Raw genomic sequence first — 25,875 nt, 5'->3', positions numbered from 1 at the left:
TTTGAACACATAATTAGGTGAAGACCAATAGACTGACATCATTTTCAAATGGTATATAAGCTTGGTGTAAGAGAGGCATGGGAGGAGAGGCATGGGAGGAGAGGTAGAGGAGAGATGTACTTGCCATCCACAGACTCTTCTTGTCCCAACACTCCCTCCCTCCATCGTCAGGAACGCATAGGACAGATGCCTTCAACTAAATTCCTCTCCAAGGTTTTGTAAGACTTGTTTCGTGTTATTTTTGTTATCTTCTTTTTATATTCTTCTTCTATTTTTGTTAGTATTAAATGTTTTACCTTTGTTTGCATCTAAGTGACTCTGCCTATTTTTGACGCACATACATTTATATGTGATCCAATTATTTGAAGTTTGTGTTTGGCCTATATATTTTCTTACAAACACCATTAGTGAAACCAGACTGCGATGTAGACCCTAACGGAATCCCAAATAAAGACTAAAAGACAAAGAATAAGAACAAAATATATGAAGCTATTTGATAATAAATGTTAGTGATGTAATTACAGAAGGTACGCGTTTCTATTTCTACTTTTACATGAATTCTTCTATTCTGTTTATTCTGAATAATAACCCCGTCCGCTGTTCCCGCAGCCCCCGGGGCGTCTCTGTACCGGCAGCTGTTTCCGGTGAGAGTTCTGTTGGCTCTGATCCTCATGCTGAGTCCCTGTATCTGCAGTCTGTACATTCGCTGCGCCATGTAACGGTAAGTACCCCAGCTATGATGGTGACATTTGCCCTTTAATGCACCCTCCCTGCCCTCCTGCCCCTAACCTGTTACCCCGTTGTCATCTGGTTTATACCGCGTATCCTTCAGTATTGCCAACAAACATCTGTATCTGTTTTAACAGGAGGACACGATATCCAATCGCTGGGAGAGCTTCAGATGGGAAACCTTCACAGCTCCTCTTATCACCAATAAACGATTCCTAGATATCTCCTCTCCCCTGTACCTGACTCTCTTGCTGCCTTTTTGGCGCAGAGACCAAACCAACAGTCCATATTTGCTGCCTTGGTCTCACCTTAAAATATTCTCTCTCATTCATCCAGTCCCTCACCAAATCCTGCCACCTCCACCTGAAAAACTTCTCCTGAATCCCTACTAACTGCCCTCCCCGTCTCCCCCCTTTCACCGCTCCAATCTGTCCAGCACTGCAGCTGGAGTAATCTTTCTCTGTCCCCACTCCTCATCTGCCGCTCCTCTGCGCCAATCGCTCCACCGGCTCCCCTTACCCTCCAGAATCAAATTCAGACTCCTAACCTACAGAACCCTTAACAGCTCCGCACACCGTATATCTCTATCCTCCTATCCAAATACCCCTCTACCTGCCCTCTCCATTCCTCTCACGACCTGTGTCTCTTCTACCGTCATTACCTCTTCCCATTCCTGCGTCCAGGATTTGCCCCGAGCTGCACCCCCTCTGTGGAATTCCCTTTTTTTAATTGAGTTTCGAAAACCCCCCAAACCATTTTACAACATAAAATAATCAGGTTACATCTCGTATTGATTCTTCTCCCCTTGAAATACCTCTTAGGATAAACCGCGCGGAGGTTCAAGAGAATGTTACTGGAATTCAAATCCTCCCCCAAACAAACTTTAGCATCATGGTTATCCGAGAAAGTAGAGTTAGTCGCATAGAGTCACTCCGTCCACTTTTTCATAGTCAAGGGAATATCTCACGTGCGCGGTTTCTGCCCAGAATAAACTACAATCAATGTACCATCGAGCGTCTCAATAAATCTTTCCCAATTTTTGGAAACCGTCTTTGTGTCTCTTTCTTTGTTTATGGATGCATCTAGCCAGTCCATTCTAAGTAGGAATGTCACACGCGGTAAGGGCAATGAGGGCGGTTCGGAATGCATCCACTGGTGTAGAATGGTCTTTCTGGCTACAGCCAGAACTATGTGGGTAAGAGTCATGTGCATGACGGCGCTTGTTGGTAAGAGCCCGTGAATCACTGCTCCAGAATGAATCTGGAAATTGTTTCTATGTAGGGTGTGAAGAAAGGCTTGGACGCTGTTCCAAAATGAGCATATTGGGGGGGCATGACCAGAAATTGTGAAAAAGGTCCGCTCCCGCGGATCCACATTTGGGGCATGAGTCCAGTGCCAGTATTCCCATTAGGAATTGGTGGTGAGGAGATAAATCTGCCTGGTGAGCCATTTTCATTTGTATCTCAATGTGTGTGCTAGCCCGAAGTAACCTACAGGTGGACAAGGTGGTTTTGATCAGGGCAGACCTGTCAATGTCAGGGAAGTGTTTGGATCATGGCTCCAGACCCTTAGGGATGAAAGTTCTACTAGTGGCCTCCTGCAGTAACCCATAAACACATTTTGTTGTCATTTGCCCCGAGGATGTCCAGCGAAGTTGTCTATCAAGGAGACTGCTCCAGCCTGCCTGGTCACAGGCCGTCAATTGAGAATTGGCAAAGCTTTGTATTTATAGGTAGACAAACCATGACATATGGACCATTGTACGTTTTTTCCTACGTGCTGAAAAAGGCATAAGATTTGAATTATGAGTCTATAAAGGGAACTCGGTTCTGAATCCCTTGTGTCGCCCACCTACTGTAAGGATCAGTCTCTGCACCTTCTTGAAAGACAGGGTTTTTCCATTATGGCTGAAACAGAGAGACTTTCCATTGGAGTCCTAACCTGAGTCTCACTAATTTCCCTGCCCTTACGTTCGTATAGAGAGGTGAGTTGTGTGTAATCGGGGATGGAGGTTGTGTTCGGGGGGTGTGTAGGAGGACCTGAAGTGCTATGTCTGGGCTGAACTGTTGCTCCAGATAAGTGTCCGTCTGTAGCTATGATGTAGCTATTCTTCTGAGTTTAGAGCGCCATGTAGAGCTCCGAAAAGCAGCAGTTAGCGCGTTGTCATCTCTCTTCGTAATGAAGTTAGAAACAATATTGACCGGGGGCAAATGTTTTTGTTCAGTTGTGGCATCAAGTAATATATATCTGCCCTGTGGGTCTAGGGTTGTGGAATGTATCTGGTAAGTGAGAGACTTATGTATTATAATAGCTTCCCCTCTGGATTTTGTTTTGTATGAGGCCGAGATAAAATCCCCCAAGCAAGGAATTCTACGTGTTGAATTTTCCGTGTCTTTCCAGTGTGTTTTCTAAGTACCAGTTTGCGCTTTATTGGGGGATTAAGACCATTGACATTCCATAGGCGAAAAATCAGGACATTTGGCTTTATGATGGTGTCTTGAGCCGTATTTAGGCCTAAGTTATCCAATGGCTTGTTTCATATGGCAATTCATTGTATGGTGTGTAGTTATATAAGAGCCCCCCGTGTCCCAGCTCTCAGGGGGTACCAATGATTGGGACAATAGCTATGACTTCTTTGACCTTGGAGAATAAGCATCATCGATATGAGCATGTTCTCTAGAATTCACTACCGGTGGGTAGAGCAGAGACCTCATAAGACGGACTTGCTGTCTCCATTATAGAATGGAAATGTCTATAGGGGTTTCACAGGCCTGTATTTAAATGTTCCATTGATCGCTCGATGTCTTGACGGACTCAGGCGTATTTAATGTGTGTGTCTGACCCTTTGACTCTTATTTTATCCATAAACATGAGGGTAAATTTGTTCCTCTCGTACAGCCTCTTACACAGTGGGGTAAATTCTCTTTGCTTCGCTGTAACCTGCACTGAGCAGTCCTGGAGAATCAGGATTTTTGGTGCATCAAACGTTTTCCTTCACCAGCCATGGTTTAGCGTTCAGGTCTTTCTTGTTTTGTCCCATTCTATGTGCTCTCTTTCTGACCAGGGGCCTGTCCAATCTTCCCTTGGTTGAAGAGCTGGTAGTAGGATAGCCAGTCCTAATCTAGTATATCAAAACTGTCACAAGATGGCGCCTGGACCTTAGGTACAGACCATCAACACTGGAATACGCGCAGGAAGACACAAAACATCCACACCAGCGGACTTTTTATGAGAGTTTTAACAAACATAGAAACATAGAAAGTGACGGCAGATAAGAACCAGTCGGCCCATCCAGTCTGCCCAACCTCTGAGTTTTTTTCTTTTAGTACCGGCCCTTATCCTATATCTAGCTTGGCCTTATGCCTATCCCATGCTTGCTTAAATGTCTTTACAGTATTAACATCTACCACTTCTGCTGAAAGGCTATTCTATGCGTCCACTACCCTTCCTGTAAAGTAATATTTTCTGATGTTACCGTTAATCATTTGCCCCTCTAGCTTATAGTTACGTCCTCTTGTTGTGGTTTTATTTCTCCTTTTTCTCTTCCTTTACCTTGTTGATTCCCTTTAAGTATTTAAATGTTTCTATCTTATCCCCCGTCTGTCCCGTCTATATATGTTCATGTTTCCGGTTTCAAACATGGCGGAATGAGAGGCAGTGACTGTAGAATAATGAGAAGCTGGAGCAGTTCGCAGTCAGTGTCATTCTAGGTTTTTGGCTTTTTTTCACTTTTTCATTTTAACATTTTTTACCATTAATAATATATTTTCTGTAGGTTCACAGATCGGTGCTATCAGTGTGCATATTCACGATTTCAGATGCTCAGCCTGTACACTCAGTTCAATTTTCTTCATCCCAATAACAAGCGCCCTGTGTTTCATTGACACCATTATTTACACCAATTCCACCATTATATACACCAATATCACCATTATTTACACCAATTCCACCATTATATACACCAATTCCACCATTATATACACAAATTCCACCATTATTTACACCAATTCCACCATTATATACACAAATTCCACCATTATTTACACCAATTCCACCATTATATACACAAATTCCACCATTATTTACACCAATTCCACCATTATATACACAAATTCCACCGCCATTTTACATCCCAGCGCACCACACGGCCCAATAAACTCATCACCATAACTCACCATGAGGAGCAACATATTCATCCAGCAAAGATACACAACATATATATCATATTTGTGCATCTGTTAATTTGAGCCTATTTTTTTATAATATAACCACTTTTGAACTGTTACAAATGAATCGTTCAGTCTACTGAACCGATTCATCCGGGTCACTGAAAAGAATCGGATCAAAAGAACGATTCGCTCATGATCCGGACATCACTAATTTCAATGAACGCCACAAAATGATCCGATTCACTTTACTGATCCAAACTTCCCATCACTAATTTATTGCCACTTTTGGCCAGAATGTCGCTTACCCCTCATTACAGCATTCAGCGCCACCTACAGGCTGCTTCATCAATACCTTACATCAGGGGTGTCCAAACTGCGGCCCTCCAGCTGCTGCAAATCTCCCATACTCCTCAGCCAGCCCCTTAGCTGAAGGAGCATTATTGGAGATGTAGTCCAGCAGCAGCTGGAGGGCCGCAGTTTGGACACCCCTGCCTTACATAGTACTCCAAGAACTACTAATAAAACAAAACAATGTGAGAGGTATATGTTTTCTAACAATTGTTACACTCCACTTTCCAGTCCATCACATTCAGCTCCTTTAACCATTCCTGGTAAGGTTTATCCTGTAATCTATGAATCATTTTAGTCGCCCTTCTCTGAACTTTCTCCAACATTTCTATATCCTTCTGGAGATCCGCTCTCTGCTGCTGTACACAATACTCCAAGTGAGGTCTCAGCGGTCCTCTGTACAACGGCACGAGCGATTCCCTCTCTCTACTGCTAATACCTCTCACTATACAACCCGGCATTCTGCTCGCATTACCTGCTGCTCTACTGCATTGTCTGCCTACCTTTAAATCTGTCTGCCTCTGGTGCCGCTCTACGCAAAATATCTAAAGAACTTCAAGCAACACTACACACCGATGACAGACTCAGGGACATTTTACCACAGCCTCCCCTACTTTCCTTCAGACAGCCCCCCAACCTTAAACAACTGATGACCAGGAGTGCCCTGAACAAGTCCACAAAAAATGGCACTTTCCCTGCCTACAAGGAAGGTGTGAAACATGCGCGCACATCTTTCCACACTGTGCACATGGTGCCGATACCAAATTCAAATACACATCATACGATCAATGGTGCCGTCAGAGACACCAGCGGGAGACACCGTATCAGAGACAGCAGCCGGAGACACCGTATCAGAGACAGCAACGGGAGACACCGTATCAGAGACACCGTATCAGAGACACCAGCGGGAGACACCGTATCAGAGACACCAGCGGGAGACACCGTATCAGAGACAGCAACGGGAGACACCGTATCAGAGACACCGTATCAGAGACACCAGCGGGAGACACCGTATCAGAGACAGCAGCCGGAGACACCGTATCAGAGACACCAGCGGGAGACACCATATCAGAGACAGCAGCGGGAGACACCGTATCAGAGACACCGGCCGGGAGACACCGTATCAGAGACATCACACTGGTTGTATTAATGGGACTGCTCAAAACTCAGAGGGAGAGAAAAATATGGGAGGTTAAATTAATACTCAAACCAGGATAGGGAATTTGTATCCCATTATCACTTTATAATCACTTTGTAGATTAACAAACCAGACAGGCACACAACTTGACCCCACTAGAGGTGTGAAGACCTCCAGACACCTCCTTTTATGACTCCAATCCACCTCTGATTGTAACGCTAGTGACTGATCACAGAACCTTGCCTCAGACATTCTGATGTTATCTGCTTCCCATTCTTAACCATGTTATTTCACTGATACTTAAAGAGAGGTTTTCCACATTTTTGTATAACTTGCCTGATGAAGGGACCTGAGAGGTCTTGAAAGCTTGCAATCTATATTTACTCAGCCAATAAAAGGTATCATTCAAACTCCACTCGTCTCCTGTAATTCTACGGCTAACACGGTACCAACTCTCATCTTTTACCTTTAAATCTTCAGAAATAACCCCTTTCCTCGCACGTTGAGGTTAGGACCGTATCACATATTCTATACTCTGCCCTTGGGTTTTTATGCCCCAGATGCATTACTTTGCATTTATCCGCATTAAATGCCAATTGCCGCAGCTCTGACCATTTTTCCAGTTTACCCAAATCGTTTGCCATTTTGCTTCTCCCCCCAGAAACATCAACCCTGTTGCAAATCTTTATGTCGTCAGCAAATAGACATCCCTTTCCATCAACACCATCTGCAATATCACTAATAAAAATATTAAAGAGAATGGGTCCAAGTACAGATCCCTGAGGTACCCCACTGGTAACAAGACCTCGCTCTGAATATACGCCATTCACTACAACCCTCTGCTGTCTGTCACTCAGCCGCTCCCTGATCCATTCAACAACATTGGGCTCTAAACCCAGAGGTTGCAGTTTATTGATTCGTCTTCTCTGTGGCACAAAAGCCGGACTGAAATCCAGATCCGCCACGTCCCCCGCAGCACCGCGATCAATTACTTTAATCAGCCAATCAAAACAATCAATAAGGTTAGTCTGGGTGATCTTCCTGAGGTAAACCCATGTTGTTTCTGATCTTGAAACCCGTGTGACTTCAGATGTCAAACAATCCTTTCCTTTAACAGAGTTTCCATTAATTTCCCCGCTACAGATGTAAGACTCACCGGCCTGTAGTTGCCCGACTCCTCCCTACTGCCCTTTTTGTGAATGGGCACAACATTCGCTACTTTCCAATCCCCAGGGACAACTCCCGTTACCAATGATTCGTTAAATATATCAGTTAATGGTTTTGCTAGTTCACCCCCGAGCTCTTTTAATAACTTGGGGTGTATCCCATCAGCCCCATCGACTTATTTGTCTTTACAACTGAAGTAGAACCTCCGCCTCGATAAACTCACAGATTTCAAATGATTCAGTCTTTTTTCCCATTCCTTCATTTTCGTTTGTAAAAACAGAAATATTCATTGAGGCCGTCGGCGAGACCTTTATCCTCTTCTACATCCATTCCTTTTGTTTTTATTCTAACTAATCCTTGTTTTACTTTCCTTTTCTCGTTTATATATCTAAAAAATGCTTTATCTCCCTTTTTACTGACAGGGCAATTCGCTCTGATAATCTTTTAACCGCTTGTTGTTTGTTTATGGCTGATCACTGGGCTGTGCTTTTCTTTGTACAGAGACGACTAAAACGGCAATTCCTTTGCAATCTGGAAGTATGGTGTTGGTTTTCAGGCAAGTGTCAGAAAAAGTTTGTTGTCCAACAGCTGCTTTGGATACAACTGGAAAATATTGCTGTGTGGGGTCTGTAAGCTCTGATTCATGGAGTGTATGAACCACTACGGTGATTCGAGGTCGCGTGGCTCAGGTTATAGGCCCCTAGTCAATGCGATATGGGTTATTGCCACCTCACCTTGTGTTCCAGTGGTGACTTCTGGCAATGTGCGGCTACAGGAGTGGGAGCTGAGCTCGTTTATCACGGTGACTCGCATTGCGTATCTCAGGTCCTCCACTAGCGATGTCGCAACTCCTCTAGTGTCTGGCTTTGGTCCAAAAAGGTTGCTTGGGCATCGCGGCAGGTGCCCGGGGCGCACCCCCTCTATACTCTGCCCCCACGATGCGATAAGGCTACAGCCGATGGACTCGTCAGGATCAGTTGTTTTCTGTCGGCTGCTGGGGTGCGTGTAGGCCGCGAAGTGGTAAGTGTGGCCTTTGCGCCTCATCTTCCAGGGCTGCTGGGTGGAGAGCCGCAATGGTGTGGTATGCTTGTCCACCAATTTATCCAGGATCTGCAGCGGGAGGGGAAATTGCTGCGGATGGGCGCCTTAAGAGACCGCTGTTTGAAGATATAAATCCGCCGCCACGGGAGCTCGGCTAACAAGCGGCCATCTTCATTATGGCCCCCAAAAGTCATATATATATCTTGAAAATTAATTATTGTATCCGCATAATGATTTATTGTGCAGCCTCTACTTTAACCCCTTCAGAACCAGGACTATTTTACACTAGCGCACCAAAGCAGTTTTTCCTGTGTCTTCGTTTAAACTGTAATTACCTTCCTTCTCAATTAACGAACTGTGACAGAATGACCTGTCGTACAAGGCCCCAAGGTAGTCAGGGATGGCTCCAGCCTGGCTGCCAAACAGGCAGGAACTCCATTGTTTAATTAATCCCATCAATAGGATTTCTGACTGGGGATTAAAGGTTGGGCTGAATACATGTATCTGTTAATTTATGTTAATGAAGTTCTGTGGCTATATCAGTCTATGTTTTATAACAATAAACTGTTCATTCCTTCTGTACTCAGTTCAAGGTAGTTGTGTCTACTTATTGGGTACACATAGCAGGGTTCCAAGGTGCGCATGCAGACTGGTGCTGGAAGTGATTCCGGGGACAAGAGGAGGATACATGTGGGTGATCTCTGGGAGTTACTACGGCTCTCTTGGTGAACCCGTTACACGAACCCATACAGATTATATTTTGTTTTCTTTTTGGACAAGTAGGGCTTTCTTTCAAACCATATTTATAAATGTGAGACAGTATTTTGTATGAAAAAAAGGCAAAATGAAATTTAAAAAAATTAAAAGTTGCTCAGGTTTGGCATCTTTCTCGGGGAGCTACAGGGTTAAACTGCATCACACCCGTTTCAGTTTGACGTTTTCATAGTCCTTTTTTTCTAGGGCCGTGTCCCATTTGTGGTAGTTTAGAAGCCACCAATTTATTTAACTCCCGTAAACATACGTGTTTCTGGCATTTGTTACACATAGATTGAAATTTCTGTTTTGTCTCAAAAATAGCAATAAAATGTTTGCAAAAACTGTCCGACTCCTCGTTCCGTGATAAAGCGCAGCAGACGATGAGAGAACTTTTGGTAAATCAGGAAGAAATGTATTCACAGAGAGAAGGAGCCGAGCCGGTTACACGGCAGTAATACGCAGGCTCTAAAAATAACCATTTTCTCCAACCTTTCATACCTTATCTTAAAAGGGCTGGATGTAGTTTTAGGCATATAGGGGCAGCTTCCAGTATATAGGGGCAGTTTCAGGTATATAGGGGCAGTTTCGGGTATATAGGGGCAGTTTCCGGTATATAGGGGCAGTTTCCAGTATATAGGGGCAGTTTCGGGTATATAGGGGCAGTTTCAGGTATATAGAGGCTGTTTCAGGCATACAGGATGAGTTTCCGTTATATAGGGGCAGTTTTCAGTATATAGGGGCAGTTTTGTTCACTAAATAATGTGAGGATTTTACATTTTTGTAATAAACAGCATCCATATCTCTCTTCGTACAAGGAAGAGTCTTATTCTGTTGCGGTATCTGCTGAAGAGACACACCTGTTTCAAAGTGCAGTTAACCCTATGCTTCCTAAAAATATTTATTTCACTTTTTGCCTTGGCAGGCAGCTCACCTTTGGAATGATTGCTTTCCAAAGTATTGTTTACTTTTACAGAGTATGGGGAATTTTTTTTTATGACATACACGACAGTCCGCAAAGGCTTAATCTTTTGAAGGAACCATCTAGTATTCTCCCCTTCACAAGGTGCGTATCTGTTCCGGGCTACCTGTCCAGGAGCAGAGGAAGACGCAACCAAAGTAATGAGGAATAAATGAACGGGAAATCCTCGGCACGGTAAGAGAAACAAAAGTCTGAGACAGAAATACCTCCTATAGCTGGGCTCCTCGTTACAAACCGGGTCTATGACACACAAAATAGGATTGTGAATACCGCCTCCTGCGTGATAGATCTAACGAAAAAAACTGTTGATCTTACCGGATCTAATGAATATCAACCAAAATCAATTTAAAAAATCCAAATTTCAGTTGAGGGGGGGCAGCCCCTTCATTAAATATGCAATATCTCAGTAATTAGAATAGATATAACAAAATTTGTGTCTGATCAAACCTGATCTAACGCGGAGCTATCATAATCAATAACAGTTTGTTGAATTTTTTGTTGAGGGGGGGGCTGGCTACCGGTTAGCCCCCCTGAAAAAGATTGTTGCATATTTTAGAGTAGCTCTAATGAAAAAAAAAACAGTTGATCTAACAAAGATCTAACACATTGAATGATCTTTTGTTAAAATTCTTAATTCTCAGAAATAATAGAAGGGGATGTATGTGAGATATGTGCAGCGTAACTGTGTTGGTCCAATGGGGGAATATTTTTTTAAACTGCGCTGATATTTGGGGAGCTATATCTTTAAATTTCCACAGTAAAAAATGCACCATATTGTAAGATATAATAGAGGGGGTGGTGTATGAGATATGTACAGTGTAACTGTGTTGGTCCAATGGTGGATTTTTGTAATATACGCAGAAATGTTAGAAAATGCCATATGATATGAGCGGATATTTACCTTTAATTTGTTTAATAAACGTATATAATTTTGCAGGGAGATATATTTGTGTGAGAACTCTGCCTAATCCACTCAGAATTCTATCATTTATATAATTATTATATAACATTATGATTATTATATAACATTATATGATTATTATCACGTTTGCAGGTCTAATGCACCTTTTGCTAATCTAAAGAAAAAGCGCCTGATGGCTTCACCACTGGTTTGAAAGTGTCTGATAGCTCGACTCCAGTAATGTAGGGAGGGAGATAAAAAAAATCAGGTGCCTCTAGTAATGTTTGTTTAAAAAAACACCCATACACACACCCATACACAAAGTATCCTTCACACACACTCACTTCTGCCTCCTGCTTTGACTAAATGTCCCCCTCAAAGCCACCAAATAGTCACCCCTCCCAAGCCTCCACGTCCCCCCCTGCTTATTCATACCTTGGAGCCGTTTCTATTGGAAGTGTGACAGAATGTACAAATCCAGAGGTGAAATGGTTAATCTCACTATATCAGCTGGAGAGAAGGGAGCAGATAGATCTGGGAATAATGAATCATGAAGGCAGAGGTTGGTGGCTATGAAAGGGACTCTCAGCCGAGTCCGAGACCCTGAGCTCCAAGCTGCCAGAGAGTAAAGCAGGGCTGTAAGTTACATTCCAGGGGCCCGGTGTCGCTGGGTACCTGGGGTCAGTCAGGGGCCCGCAGACAGGCAATCGTCAGATAATTCTCCTGGTGGGAGATTTATGATTTATGTTAAATCCGGCCGCTGTATCTGATGTTTTTACACCTGGATGCTGAATTAATACAGATTAAAAGGCTACATGATTTACAAGGAATCCTGCTTCGTGTGTGCTGTACCTGCAACAACTACCCCACAAAGGTACAAAAAAAACCTTTAACATAAATCATAAATCTCCCCCTAGGAGAACGAATCTGACGATTGTCAGCAGGGCCGGCCCTACCATGGAGCAGAGTGGGGCAATTGCCCCAGGCGGCACTTTTGAAGAGGCGGCACTTTGCCGCCCCAAGCCCTTTTTTTTTTTTTTAAAGTGGAGGAGAGAGATGGGCGTTGAGTGGTTTTCGCTTACCTGCTCGGCGCCCCTCTCTCTCCTCTGCGAGCCCTCTAGCTCGGTACCGGCTTGTAATGCTGAGCGCCGGAAAATGACGTCGTTTCGGGCACTCAGCAGTAAAGCAGCGCGTACCGTGGCAGAGCAGGGAGACTTGCCGCAGGCCTGCTGAAAGGTAAGTGCAAAGGGGGGGGCAGGGTAGATAATAGGGAGGGAGAGGAAGGGTAGATAATAGGGAGGGAGAGGAAGGGTAGATAATAGGGAGGGAGAGGAAGGGTAGATAATGACCCCTGGCGGGGGGGGGGTGTTCGTCATTTTAAACTTCGTCCCAGGCGGCATTATGTCTTGGGCCGGCCCTGATTGTCAGGCTGTTTGCGTGTCTGTGAGTCCCTGACTGACCCCAGGTACCCAGCGACACCGGGCCCCTGGAATGTAACTTACAGCCCTGCTTTACTCTCTGGCAGCTTGGAGCTCAAACAACATGGTCTCAGGTGTCTGACTGAGAGCTCCCTTTTTCTAGCCCTCCAACCACACCCTTAATTGATTAATTAATCAATCAATGGCTAATCAATCAATCGTCTATGGCTAACATAGTGAGATTAACTATTTCAGCTCTGCCACATGAAGTGTAGCCTTCTTTTTATCCTCCTGCGCTGTATTGGTCAAGGTCAGAGCGACTTGTTTGTCCAGAATTTGTGGGTGGCCAATGGCGGGTCCAGAGCCTGATCTCGGGAGGAGCCCTCACAGAAACAGACACTCAGACTAACACACATAACCAGAAACACACACTAACATACAGACACTCAGACTAACACACATAACCAGAAACACGCACTAACATACAGACACTCAGACTAACACACATAACCAGAAACACACACTAACATACAGACACTAACAGACACTCACACACACCCAGACACTCACACTAACATACCCAGATATAAACACACACCCAGGTCAATTTGATGGCCATTATACTGTTTGGGGAGGTTGGTTCATTGTGAAAGTCCAAAGGAGGAGGTGAGTGACAGTTTGACATCAGCAGAGGAGACGGCATTGGAGAAGAGGATGCTGGGATTACAGTCAATTCCAATCACTAGCACCCGGTTCTGTAATGTGTTTCTTAACACTTACTACTGTATAAGTTCTATATAAGTATACCTGGGAACTCTCCAAGTTTGACCGCTTCTCTGCGTCAACACCCCCGAATCCTCCGGGTCACGTGAGCGGGCTCCTGACACGCCTCGCTCCCCGCCCATTTGCCCTTTAAATGTAGGTGTTTCCCGCTGACAATACGATCAGTGGGCAGTTCCTGGTCGCGTCTCGCAAGGGAAGGCTCCGAGTGAAGAAGTTCCCAGGTATGTATATAAATAAAGTACATTTTTAACCTTTTCTCTCTCTCTCTCTCTCTTCTTCCATTCAGATAAATTCCAGATACTCCCAGAATGTCCGTCTCTGAGATGAATATGTTTTCTTGGGTAAGAAGGGGTACATGTAGTAGAATCACTTCCCAAACTTTACTCCAGGATAACTTTTTCAAAGTAGTACACAAATGACCTGCTTTTAGGGAAAAAATGATCTGCTAAAACTATTTACCACATTTCCTTCTGTGATCTCTGAATTTCTGATTCCTAGACAGACACGCGAGACAATCCCTAAAACACCAAAAATGCACTAAACGTAAAACTATGTAAAAAGCGTGTAATTTGTAATAATGCAGTAACTTCGCTGTTTTAGATCCATGGCATCGCTCTCTCGCTGTTCCTGCTTTCCTGGGCACCCTGCGAAGGTAAAAAAAAACATTGATTCTAGAAACGATCGATGTCTCCTCATCACAAAACATAAAATAATAAAATATACATTTTATTGAATCCTAACCCCTTGGCTGCTAAGCCATTTCCCACCCTGGGGCTAAGGCAATTTTGAGCATTTTGGTGCATCTCACGTTTTCTGGGGAATAAACTATGCAAACTATATTTGCATAGTTTATATTTGCATATATTACTTGATTGTAATTTTATTTTTCTAAACTCTAATATTAAAAGCTGTGCTGCTAAATATTTGTAGTAGGTAACCGGTCTAAAATAAACAGAAATTGGGAGCAGTAGACTGTGTTTTTCTAATATTTTATTGCTAAAAGTTAAATTTATTAGACTATCACAAAAGACATCTTTAAATTTAATGCATGGCTGCCGTCAATTAAACAGCTCTAGCTGCCCGGGATGTTAAAATATGCCAACAAAACTATATATTTTTAGAAACTTCACCCCCGGCTGCACCAAATGAGGTCTTATTTGTATTTGTATCACAAATCTGACGTGCACAACAAATAAGTGAATATCAAACTTATAAAAAATTAAAAGCACAAAGTTAATTTCTGTCTTGTGCTACTAATACACGCAGCCCCTCATTTGATGCGCCAAGGGGTGTAGTTTTTGAAAATATGTACTTTATGTACCATAATTTAACTTCTTGCACGAGCAGTAATGCCACGTCAAGGCTTCAACCCTAATTACTGATCATTCACATGCCTTTCATATCTCCATTCACTCGCAGAAGCACACACCATACTTTCCATACATTCACTCACAGAAGCACACACCATACTTTCCATACATTCACTCACAGAAGCACACACCATTCTTTCCATACATTCACTCACAGAAGCACACACCATTCTTTCCATACATTCACTCACAGAAGCACACACCATTCTTTCCATACATTCACTCACAGAAGCACACACCATTCTTTCCATACATTCACTCACAGAAGCACACACCATTCTTTCCATACATTCACTTACAGAAGCACACACCATTCTTTCCATACATTCACTCACAGAAGCACACACCATTCTTTCCATACATTCACTCACAGAAGCACACACCATTCTTTCCATACATTCACTTACAGAAGCACACACCATTCTTTCCATACATTCACTCACAGAAGCACACACCATTCTTTCCATACATTCACTCACAGAAGCACACACCATACTTTCACTCGCAGAAGCACACACCATTCTTTCCATACATTCACTCACAGAAGCACACACCATTCTTTCCCCTTACAATCCCAAAGAAATGATGGTAAAGGGAGAAAAAAAATCACTTTTACAGCAAAAATAAGTTTTGCAGTAAAAATGCAAGGCGCTGCAGCGATGAGATGGTTACTCACGTACCGCACAGGCTAAATGGCTGATTTTAATAATATAATACATGATCAAAGGGATTAAAATTTAGTATCGGCCATTTTTAAAAAGGGAATGTGACTTTTAATAGCTATATGATCACCGTGGTAACATTGGCTACCACAGTGATCATTTAGCTAGAATATTTCAACTTTTTTTTTTTTTTTAAAGTTAAACTAGTTTGTTTAGATAATTTAATTTGGGGGTCCCTAGGCAATTTTGATCTTTATCTGCCTCTAGAGACCCCAAATCATTTTTTTTACATTTTTATTTTTTTAACTTAATATTTTTTATTCTTTTTTTTTACATATACCGTTGGAATTACCTTTCCAACGGTATATGTTGGGGGTCTATAGCTGCTTAGATGCAGGCATCTCGGCATTTCCGGAGACCCCTGTTCCTGCTGTTGACCGGTATTTACAACTATTACCTTCCATTTGGGACAAGGCGCATCAATGTTTAACTAGAGCTTCTGAAACCTATAAAGCTCAAGCCAATAAACTTGGGGCCATCTTACATAAAGGGAGATCGAGTCTGGCTTCCCACAAAAAACATCAAACTTAAAGTCGCCTCCTCCAAACTGGCTCCTCGTTTTATTGGTCCATTTGGTATACTCGGAAAATTAACCTAAAAAAAAATTAATACTCGGATGCATATGAAATTCAACTTTCTACTATTCTTCATATTCCTAGAGTTTTTCATGTGTCCCTACTGAAGCCTCTTGTTTGTAATCGGCTCCTCTACCAACTGTCTCAGACTCAGTCCCTGTAAGGAGGACATCTCTACTACATTATTATTATTATTATCATCTTTTATTCATATAGGGACAATAATTTACGCAGCGCTTAATACAATACAATCAAGGGGTATGACATCAGGAAGATTAAAGTCTCTATAATGATAACCTCACCTTTCGTTGGCTTCTTAGGTATTTCCTGAGCCAGAAGGTGGTGGAGCTCCTCTGCGTGTCTGGGGGGGGGGGTCTGTATATCACACCGAGGCTGCCAAACACTTTATTACTAAGTTATAAACTTCTCCAAACCGTGTCCAGGTTCTCCTTATTACTTTGTATAAGATTTACCTTTATGTTTTTTTTACATTAAGGGCTCCCCGGCTCATTCTCTGCCATCTCTATCCTTTAACTGACTAAGATTACTAATGACCTCCTCACAGCTAAAACGACAGGTCAATTCTCACTGGTTGTTCTCTTGGACCTCTCAGCAGCCTTTGACACAGTCGACCACCCTCTTCTCCTACAAACCCTCCATGCTCATGGCATCCGTGACACGGCTCTTTCACGGCTTAAATCCTACCTTTCTAACCATACTTTTAGTGTCTCATTTACTGGAACTTGCTCCTCTCCCCTACCGCTGTCTACTGGTGTTTCTCAAGGCTCAGTTCTTGGGCCTCTGCTATTCTTCATATATACTTCTTCCCTCGGAAAACGTATTTCTTCCTTTGGTTTCCAGTACCACCTATATGCAGATGACACCCTAATCTATATTTCTGCTCCTGACCTTTCCCCCTCTCTCCTAACTCACTCACTGACTGTCTATCAGGAATTGCATCATGGATGGCGTCCCGTTATCTAAAGCTCAACATCTCTAAAACGGAACTCATGGTAATCCCGCCATCTGCTATGTCCACTTTTCCTGACATCTCTATTACTGTTGATAACTCCACTATCCAACCAACAGACCAGGCTCGCTGCCTTGGTGTCACCCTTGACTCTACTCTCTCCTTCATCCCTCACATCCAGTCCCTCACCAAATCCAGCCACCTCCACCTGAAAAACATCTCCCGAATCCGCCCTTTCCTCACACGAGATACCGCTACTAAATTACTAATCCACTCCCTTGTGATATCCCGTCTGGATTACTGCAAATGCCTACTAACCGTTTAGTCTCCCCCTCTCCCGCCTTTCACCGCTTCAATCCATCCTCAACACTGCAGCTAGATTAATCTTTCTCTGCCGCCGCTCCTCATCCGCTGCTCCACTATGCCAATCACTTCATTGGCTCCCCATACCCTCCAGAATCAAATTTAAACTTCTAACCCTGACCTATAGAGTCCTCAACAACTCTTCACCCCCTTACATCTCTATCCTCCTATCCAAATACACCCCTATACTATACACCATAACACTATACTATACACCATAACACTATACTATACAACACAACACTATACTATACTATACCCTACATCTCTATCCTCCTATCCCAATACACCCCTATATTATACACAATAACACTATACTGTACAACACTATACTATACCTTACATCTCTATCCTCCTATCCAAATACACCCCCAACCGACCTTTTCGCTCCTCTCACGACCTGCGGCTTTCTTCTACTGTTGTTACCTCTTCCCACTCCTGTATTCAGGATTTCACCCGCGCCGCTCCCCTCCTGTGGAATTCCCTTCCCCGTTCCGTCAGACTTTCTGCCTCGTACGCGACTTTCAAAACCTCTCTGAAAACCTGCTTGTTCAGGGAAGCGAACAACATTCCTTCCATACACTCCCAGCCATCATCCTAATAAAAGCCTTCAGAACAAACAGCTTCAACACATCATCCTGGTCATTTATCACAGTGTACCGGATCGCAGTAACCGCCACTAAATCCACGTTATCACTCATTACCAACACAGTAAGTGCCGGTACTTGTACCCATCGCCACCAAGCTACTATTTTTCAAGCTACGCGTCACTTGTATATCATATTATAATTCATACATGCAGTGATGTTACCCTGAGGCATCCTATCCCCCCCCCCACACACGTTTAATTGTCTGTTCATAAAACCAGTGAGAGAGGATTCTCAGTGCTGTTATTATTATTTAATGCCGCGGAGTAATATTAATACACGTGATGTTCCTTTCATTCTCTAACAGGCTCCGTACCGACTGTCACTGCTGTCCTTCATGGAACCGCCGTCCTTCCCTGTTCAGTCCCATTTATATCTGGCACAGAGGATCTGCTGGTGTCATGGGTGAAGAAGATCGGCACAAAACCATCCCTGGTGCTTCTCGCCTTTAATAAAGGACAATTCGATTTAACGCACCAGCCTCCTCAGTACAGAGGCCGCACCAACATGACTCCTGACTTGTCTAACGGGAGACTGGACCTGACTCTGACCCATGTGGAGCATCGTGACGAAGGAGTTTATGTCTGTCAAGTGATGAACAAGGCGGATTACAGAGACATCGAGGTCAGACTGAGGGTTATTGGTAAGTTGGACTTTAGATATTTTAAAGGCTGCTCGTTTCTCAATGGCGGGGAATGAAGTCGGACAGCCTGACTTTGACTATGTTACAAAGAGACAGCCTTCCTGGATTATACGCAATAAATATAATAACAGGCGCATATTCCACCCCAATGTCTCTGACTTATTACCCACCCTTGTTCGGTTGGAAATGGCCCCAGCCGACTTAATACAAAAATACTGTGCTTCATGTGTCCATTTCTTCAATACTGTTTTTATAATCTTGAGGACATCATCACATTTATTTATATAGCGCTGTTACAATAGGGGGCAGAGAAAATAAACAACAACAACATAATTGTAGAATGTGTATGTTGCATGTATACAGAGATGTGTGGGCCAAGACAGGAAGTAGAGAAGGACAAGAGAGTAAAAACTAGAAGGAAGGGAGTAGGAGTCATGAAGGGTAACAGCAATAAACTGTTTTCATTACAAGGTTCATCTGTCTATCCCATCACTGTTTGAACACATCTACAATAATATAACATAACACACATTAACTCGCAGTAACACATACTAACTCGCAGTAACACATACTAACTCGCAGTAACACGCCATAACTCCCAGTAACACACCATAACTCCCAGTAACACGCCATAACTCGCAGTAACACGCCATAACTCGCAGTAACACGCCATAACTCGCAGTAACACGCCATAACTAGCAGTAATACATACTAACTCGCAGTAACACATACTAACTCGCAGTAACACATACTGGTACAGAAGGAGAAGAGAGCTCTGCTCTTGTAAGTTTCTAATCTACATCTTGCAGTAACTTCAAGTGAAAGTACAAAAATATATTTATATTTCCACGGAAAATTCTAAGCTACTCTTAATATGATTTATTTAAATAGGTAATAGAAATCTTGAACCCCATCCGGCCCCCGTCTGGTCACCCGTTTCTCCTGCTGTAACGACTCAAACCTTAACCAGTCGTTGGTCTCGTCTTAGATTCAGGAGCCGTATGTCTATCCCATGCATGTTTAATACCCTCGCTGTATTAACCTCTACCACCTCTACTGGGAGGCTGTCCCACTTACTTCCTGATGATCACAGGGCATAAATAAAATGTATTTATAATTAACCATTCACCATTTAAAATCTTCTTCACTGACATACACAATGAATTCATTCACACCTAATCATTAACTTGTATAAACACAAGGCACCTATATATAACGTATTTATACTCTATTAAGGACTCTTGAACACATAATGTATTTGTAGAAATAAGGCATTTTATTCTTAGTTCCAGTACACACATAATCTTGTAAATATACGTTTATAAAAAATTTTTCAAAACTGATACAGACAGGATATATATATATATATATATATATATACACATTAGGGTTAATTACAGAATTTTTATTCATTACTCCTTTCTAAAGATGTAAATTTATAATCTCAGTAAAAAAGTTAAAAACGTTTAAAGACAGTTTCTTCTCTTTTTCCTTTCTTGCAACACTCACATCGAGTAATTCACATAATAGACCCCTGGGACTTTATATCGACGGCAGCTCTGAACTGCAACCTTTTGACTCCGTCCGTCTAGGTGGGAACATAACTCGCTGGAAGATCATTCGTCGGACAAACACACAGACGCTCTGAATCGCAACTTATCAACTTTAACATTAGGGTGACATTTTATTTCGGCCATTCAGGGACACACTATGAAGCGCATGAGATCACACACACAGAGGTGTATATATATATATATATATATATATATATATGCATTTTTATCTACATAATATGTGCTTATGTCTTTGAAGTAAAGACGGTGATTGAAATATGATTGAAAAAAAAAGCAGCTGAACTGTCAGTTTCTTTAATATTAGCCCCTGCTGCCAATATATATAAATATTAGACCCTGCTGCTGATATATATTAACCCCTTAATGACAAGACCGTTTCTTACTCGTAGTACAGTATTTGCTCGATTATAAGACGAGGTTTTTTTCAGAGCAAATGCTCTGAAAAATACCCCTCGTCTTATAATCAAGGTCGTCTTCTAATTAGACCTCAAAAAAATGTCTGCTGGGGCCAGGCTGCTTACCGGTGCTTTGGTCCCCAGCAGCGTCTCTTCTATTAGCAGCAGGAAGCTAGCAGAGTGTCACATAATTCTGCCTCCTCCTCCTTCCTCTTGGGGCGGGGCCAGAGAAGTTGCTCGCACAGCGGGCCCCTGCAGAAGTCTGCGAGTGGGAGATCTGCGGTTCAGGTAAGGGGGTGGGGGGTTTGAGCGTGTGTGTGTGTGTGTGTGTGTGTGTGTGTGTATGTGTGATTAATGGAATGAATGAGTATTAAAATGTTTGTGAATGAGTGTGTGTGTGATAGCATGGATGTGTAAGGGGGGGTGGTAGCATGGCATAGGGAGGCTGTACTCAAACTCCTATCATCCCCAGGTTCCAGCATGTACTGGCTGCCTTGGCTTGATAGGAGTTTGATTGCTGTTAGCAGTTATATATATATACCTCCAGAAATGCCTTTTAACCCCCTATATGTCACTCTGGCATATAGGGGGTTAAAAGGCATATCATGGGGCAGAGTGGCAAATAAAGGGGTATAAAGGCATTTCTGGGGGCAGAGTGGCAACCTTGGGGCAGATGTGCATAACTGGGGGGACAGGTTGGCAAATAAAAGGAAATAAAAAAATATATATTTTTCTCAATCATAGCTTTTATTAAATATGAAAAAATTGTTTACATGAATTAATATTTACTAGTAAAACTTTTTTTCCTTTAGGGTCGTCTTATATTCAGGCTTTTTGTTTTTTCCTAAATTAATATTTAGATTTTGGGGGGTCGTCTTATAATCAGGGTCGTCTTATAATCGAGCAAATACGGTATATTTCCAGTGTTGCTGTTTAGCTGTGATTTTCTTCTTTCTCATTTCGTGCTCCCACACATATTATATATTGTTTTTTCAGGACAAACAGGGCTTTCTTTAGATACCATTATTTTTATCATATCATCTAATTTACTTTAAACAAAATATAATAAATATATAAAATAATAAAATTATATATAAAAAATATAATAAATATAATAAAATTATAATAATGTTGTCAAACTTTATGGTAGTGAAAAATTTTGGATTTTTTTTTCATGTTGTACTTCAGGTATAAATGTACCGCTCCTGGTATATGTCCGTGTCAAACACCCCAATATGTGTTCAGTAACATCTCCTGAGCGCAGTGATACCCCACATGCATGGGTTTTTAGGGTTATTTTGGAGATAAAAGGCCACCTTTGTGAGGTGTGTATTTTTTGGCCGTTTAGACACATCCCATACATTTTTTAAAACTAGACTTATTTCCATGTCTAAATTTTTGTGAAGATTTATAGCGTGAATTGTAGAAAATGTATTAAAAAAGTTAATGATGGGTCCCAGGGGGGCAGGTAACTAGTCCTTCCTACCATGTTATGGCAGATATGGTCAGATTTGCAGGCTAGAACACGGTTTATTTTTATCACTAAAGCTGCAATTTGTAAACATCAGATGAAATTGATTAAACACATCAATAAATACACATTTTTGTCTTTGGGTACAATTGATGATATTAAGGCGCCAACTTTATAACACAGAGAAACTACAAACCCTGCCGTGCTTTCCTACAGTCTTTATATGTTTTCTAGAGAGCGGAACATCTGGAGGAGACCAAAGCCGTCCTGTGCTGTGGGTGACCGTCTTGCTCCTTTTTACAGCGGGTGTTTTTCGAGGCTGTTACAGTTTCTGTCGCCGAAGGTGAGTCCCCCGCACCGGCAGCACCGGCCGCGTCTCAGCGCAAGCATTTCATTCATTTCATTTTCTGTAACTTTGTATCTCGAGGAAAATCTTCTTTTTTCAATTTCACATGAAATATCCAGGGATGAAGATCTTTATCCTGTATTAACCAAACTTCTATAATTTCATAGTAAGAAGAAAGAGTAAGAATGAGTTATTATTGAATGTAAATAGCCAACATTTGTAACTTTTACCGTATCACGCTGTATTGAATTATTTTATGTTTTAATATATAAAAATATTATATATAGAAATATGTTTTATGTATTCAGTATAACATGTTGAGGACTCAAGATTAGCAGGATTTGTAAACTCAGATACTGTGATGATACTATCTGCACCCATCTTCAGCATCTCGCCCTGCCTGCTGGACTGTCGGAGAGACGGAGCTCCCTGTTTTCCATTAGGGGGGCCCGGGGCACCCTGTTTTGCGTACACCAGGGCATTTTACAGCAGAGTGTCAGTGGGAAGGGCACCAGGCAGATGGCCAGAATGGTTACCCTGGGCAGGATGGGGGGAGGATATTGTATTTCACCTGGCTCTGTGTGTATAAGTTTGAGTGTCCTGTTCAGTAGACGTGTGCATTCGTATTTGGGAGAACATGAAAACGAACACGAATGGTGCATTTTTGTTGTTCAAACCGCGTACCAAAGAAACTAATATGGTGGCGGATGAAGGTACGCGAAGACTCACAACACAAAGAATCTTTGTTTCTTAGTGTTCGTCTTCGTATATATATTAGGCTACCCAATTAGTTCAGACAAAATCCCTAAATATCTCCTAGCTAATCTCCCTGGTCGCTTCCCCCATACAAGTCATTGCCTCTAGCCTACCCTAAGTCTTCTGTACTATAGCAGAGGATAACAGGAATCCGTAGGATCGAGCCAGCTGGTATTTAGAGCACCCTGCCGGTATCGTTATATTAAAAATACCGGCCAATTGAGACCAGGTGTGTAAATGAGCTGCTATGTACCTTCCATGGTGGAATGTGATGAGGTTCAAAGGAACACATGGAAGCGGAGTAAAATATGATGCCCTGTGGCAAGCTATTGAAGAGGAATCACATCATTTCCACATAATTAATATCAGAAAAGCTCAGGGTCATAGGAAGGCAACACGAAAATATTGGTGGAATAACAAAGTAGACACACTGACAAAGGAGGCAGCTAGTGTGGCACATGAGTAGCCGTTAATAGCTGTTATGTCGGTGCCTGTAGCTGTCTTGACATGAGCAAAGGCAAAAAATCTTAATGAACAAGCATGTAAACTAGCTAAATTTACAGAAAAACATGATGAGCTAGGGCCTATGAAAACTAGCTTGTGAAACAGGTCCTATCCAATATGAGGGCCAGCAACTTTATTTGAGGGAAGGGTTAATTGTAATCACTAAGGATGATAAAGATATTCTCACTTGGATACACGGCTCTTGGTAGGAGGTCATCCAAAGCTCCTGTTAGCAATGGAAAGATTAGCTTGGTGGCCCCACAATTTTATACATATGGAGGATCACATATTATCATGCCTGGAATGTGCTAGACATGATACTACTAACAGAAGACGTTGGGGGGGCTTTGATGTTACAGACACCCATGAGACCACGGGAAAGTATACAAATTATATTATGCCGGTGAATTACCAAATACTGCCCACCAAAATACATACTGTCTTGTGGTAGTAGATTCATTGGGTAGAGGGATTTTCAAAAAAAATTGTACTGCGATCAAAGAAATGTTCAGCAGGTGGGGAATTCCAAAGGTTATGGACAGTGATGGTGGACCAACCTTCATTGGTAACGTTATAGAGGAAACCTGTAGTTTACTAGGAATTAATCACAAGTTCCTTATATACTATCATCCAGAATCCTCTGGCCAGGTTGAAAGAATGGATAGGAGAATAAGGGATGTTAGAGTGTGCAGGTCAACAGGCTCTGTCCCTTATGAAACTTTATTAGGGAGAAACATTTTGGGAACATTTACTGAATCCCCTGCCACCTGCCCTAGACACAGTAGCCGTATCAGAAGCCTGGGTTGAGAATCTGAAAGAACATATTTTCATGAATGCACTCACAAATCTACTCAAAAATGGTTTAATGCTAGAGGGGATATAACAGAACGTCACACTGTTGCAAGATTTTGCTCCCTATTCGTTTCCAAAAACAAAATGGAAAGGTCCATATCTTTTTTTTTTAAACAGTTTATTAAGAACAATAAACACAAAGATGCCTCAGGTGGTACAATATAAAAAAATCACAGCTCTTCATTTCTGTTTACAGGAAGGAAAAATAAAGAACATGACAAAAAAAGCTGAACAGTCTCCACCTGGAAGGAATAACAGTGAAGAGTACCAACTAGGGTGACCGGGACAGTAGTGCTGGGGTCCTGGGTAGCCTCAATCCGGGACAAAACGCTCCAGGAATCAGTGGCCTCCCCAATTGAAATTTTTTTGACACGGAGGAGGAGAGAGGCTGTGACAGCCCAGGGTTAATAAGCGCCGTCCGTAACATTAAATAATGCCATGTCTGATCGGTTACCGTTTTTATGATTTATTCCATTTCTATATGTGTGCTGTGAATTATCTATGCTTCGTTCCCCTTCCCATCCTACTACATCCATGTATCACCTGCCCTGCCCACAGACTTCGGCTCTCGTAGCCCAGGCACCCCCCGCAGAGTCTGGAGGTCCTTGGACGCTGGAGCCACCAGAGAAGCAGTGGTCCGCCGGCACGGCTATCGCACCCACGCCGGCTGTCCCGCTGCCGTTCGCGGTCCCTTTGACCGATCACGTTACTTTTTGAACTGGATGTCCCCTGGACCCCGAGGTATCCATCGGCACACCAGGATTGCCGCTGCTCCTTCGGGATCACCCCAAGAACGGCGACCAAAGTATAAGGACATTGCGGGACTCGGTGGCCTAAGCGTGGCGTCGGACTGTCTGGGCAGGGCGGGAAGATGTGTCCTGATTTATGACCTTTTTATCACCTAACCTGTAATTAGTTTCGATTAATGCTTCAGGGGCCCGCTGGATCACTAGTTATCCTTGTCAGGACAACTACGGCACTGTACTCTAATAAGTGCAAAGTAGAAAAAAAAAGGTAATTCTATTAATAATCGACATTAATGACAGCCTGTACCTGTTTATAAGATGACTAGGCTGGGTGAGTTAGAAGCGGCTAATGGCACTAATGTTTTAAAACAACTCCTGCCGCAAACCCGCTTAGTGGTAAAAGAAAACCAGTTATGGAAGGTTATTAACCCCAGTTGCTGTAACAGACGTTAAAATGCTTGGCTTTGTTCCTGTGAACTAGAACCTCTACTCTGGTCAAATGAGTGCGTAAT

The 25,875-nt window shown here is 42.6% G+C and overlaps 2 protein-coding genes across 2 annotated transcripts in view; both read left to right on the top strand.

Moving 5' to 3' along the window:
- The window catches only part of LOC128473015 (signal-regulatory protein gamma-like), a 65,305-nt gene that overhangs the window by 22,782 nt on the left and 16,648 nt on the right, over nt 1-25,875 (top strand). The gene's annotated exons all lie outside the window — the stretch shown is intronic.
- Nucleotides 10,330-25,630, top strand: LOC128473024 (myelin-oligodendrocyte glycoprotein-like). The gene is made up of 6 exons (XM_053455049.1): nt 10,330-10,501; nt 13,716-13,770; nt 14,030-14,081; nt 18,384-18,719; nt 22,394-22,504; nt 25,344-25,630. Exons 2-6 carry the CDS (start codon nt 13,738-13,740, stop codon nt 25,520-25,522), a joined length of 711 nt encoding a protein of 236 aa, XP_053311024.1. The 5' UTR covers nt 10,330-10,501; nt 13,716-13,737; the 3' UTR covers nt 25,523-25,630.

This window comes from Spea bombifrons, chromosome 2 (genome assembly GCF_027358695.1).
Source record: "Spea bombifrons isolate aSpeBom1 chromosome 2, aSpeBom1.2.pri, whole genome shotgun sequence".
Classification (NCBI taxonomy): Eukaryota; Metazoa; Chordata; class Amphibia; order Anura; family Pelobatidae; genus Spea; species Spea bombifrons.
This window is presented reverse-complemented; position numbering and strand designations above follow the sequence as displayed.

Coding starts and splice junctions, on each gene's coding strand:
- LOC128473024 (XM_053455049.1), top strand. CDS start 13,738: ATGTCCGTCTCTGAGATGAATATGTTTTCTTGG. Junction 13,771..14,029: donor AGATGAATATGTTTTCTTGG/GTAAGAAGGGGT, acceptor TCGCTGTTTTAG/ATCCATGGCATCGCTCTCTC. Junction 22,505..25,343: donor CAGTTTCTGTCGCCGAAGGT/GAGTCCCCCGCA, acceptor TGAACTGGATGT/CCCCTGGACCCCGAGGTATC.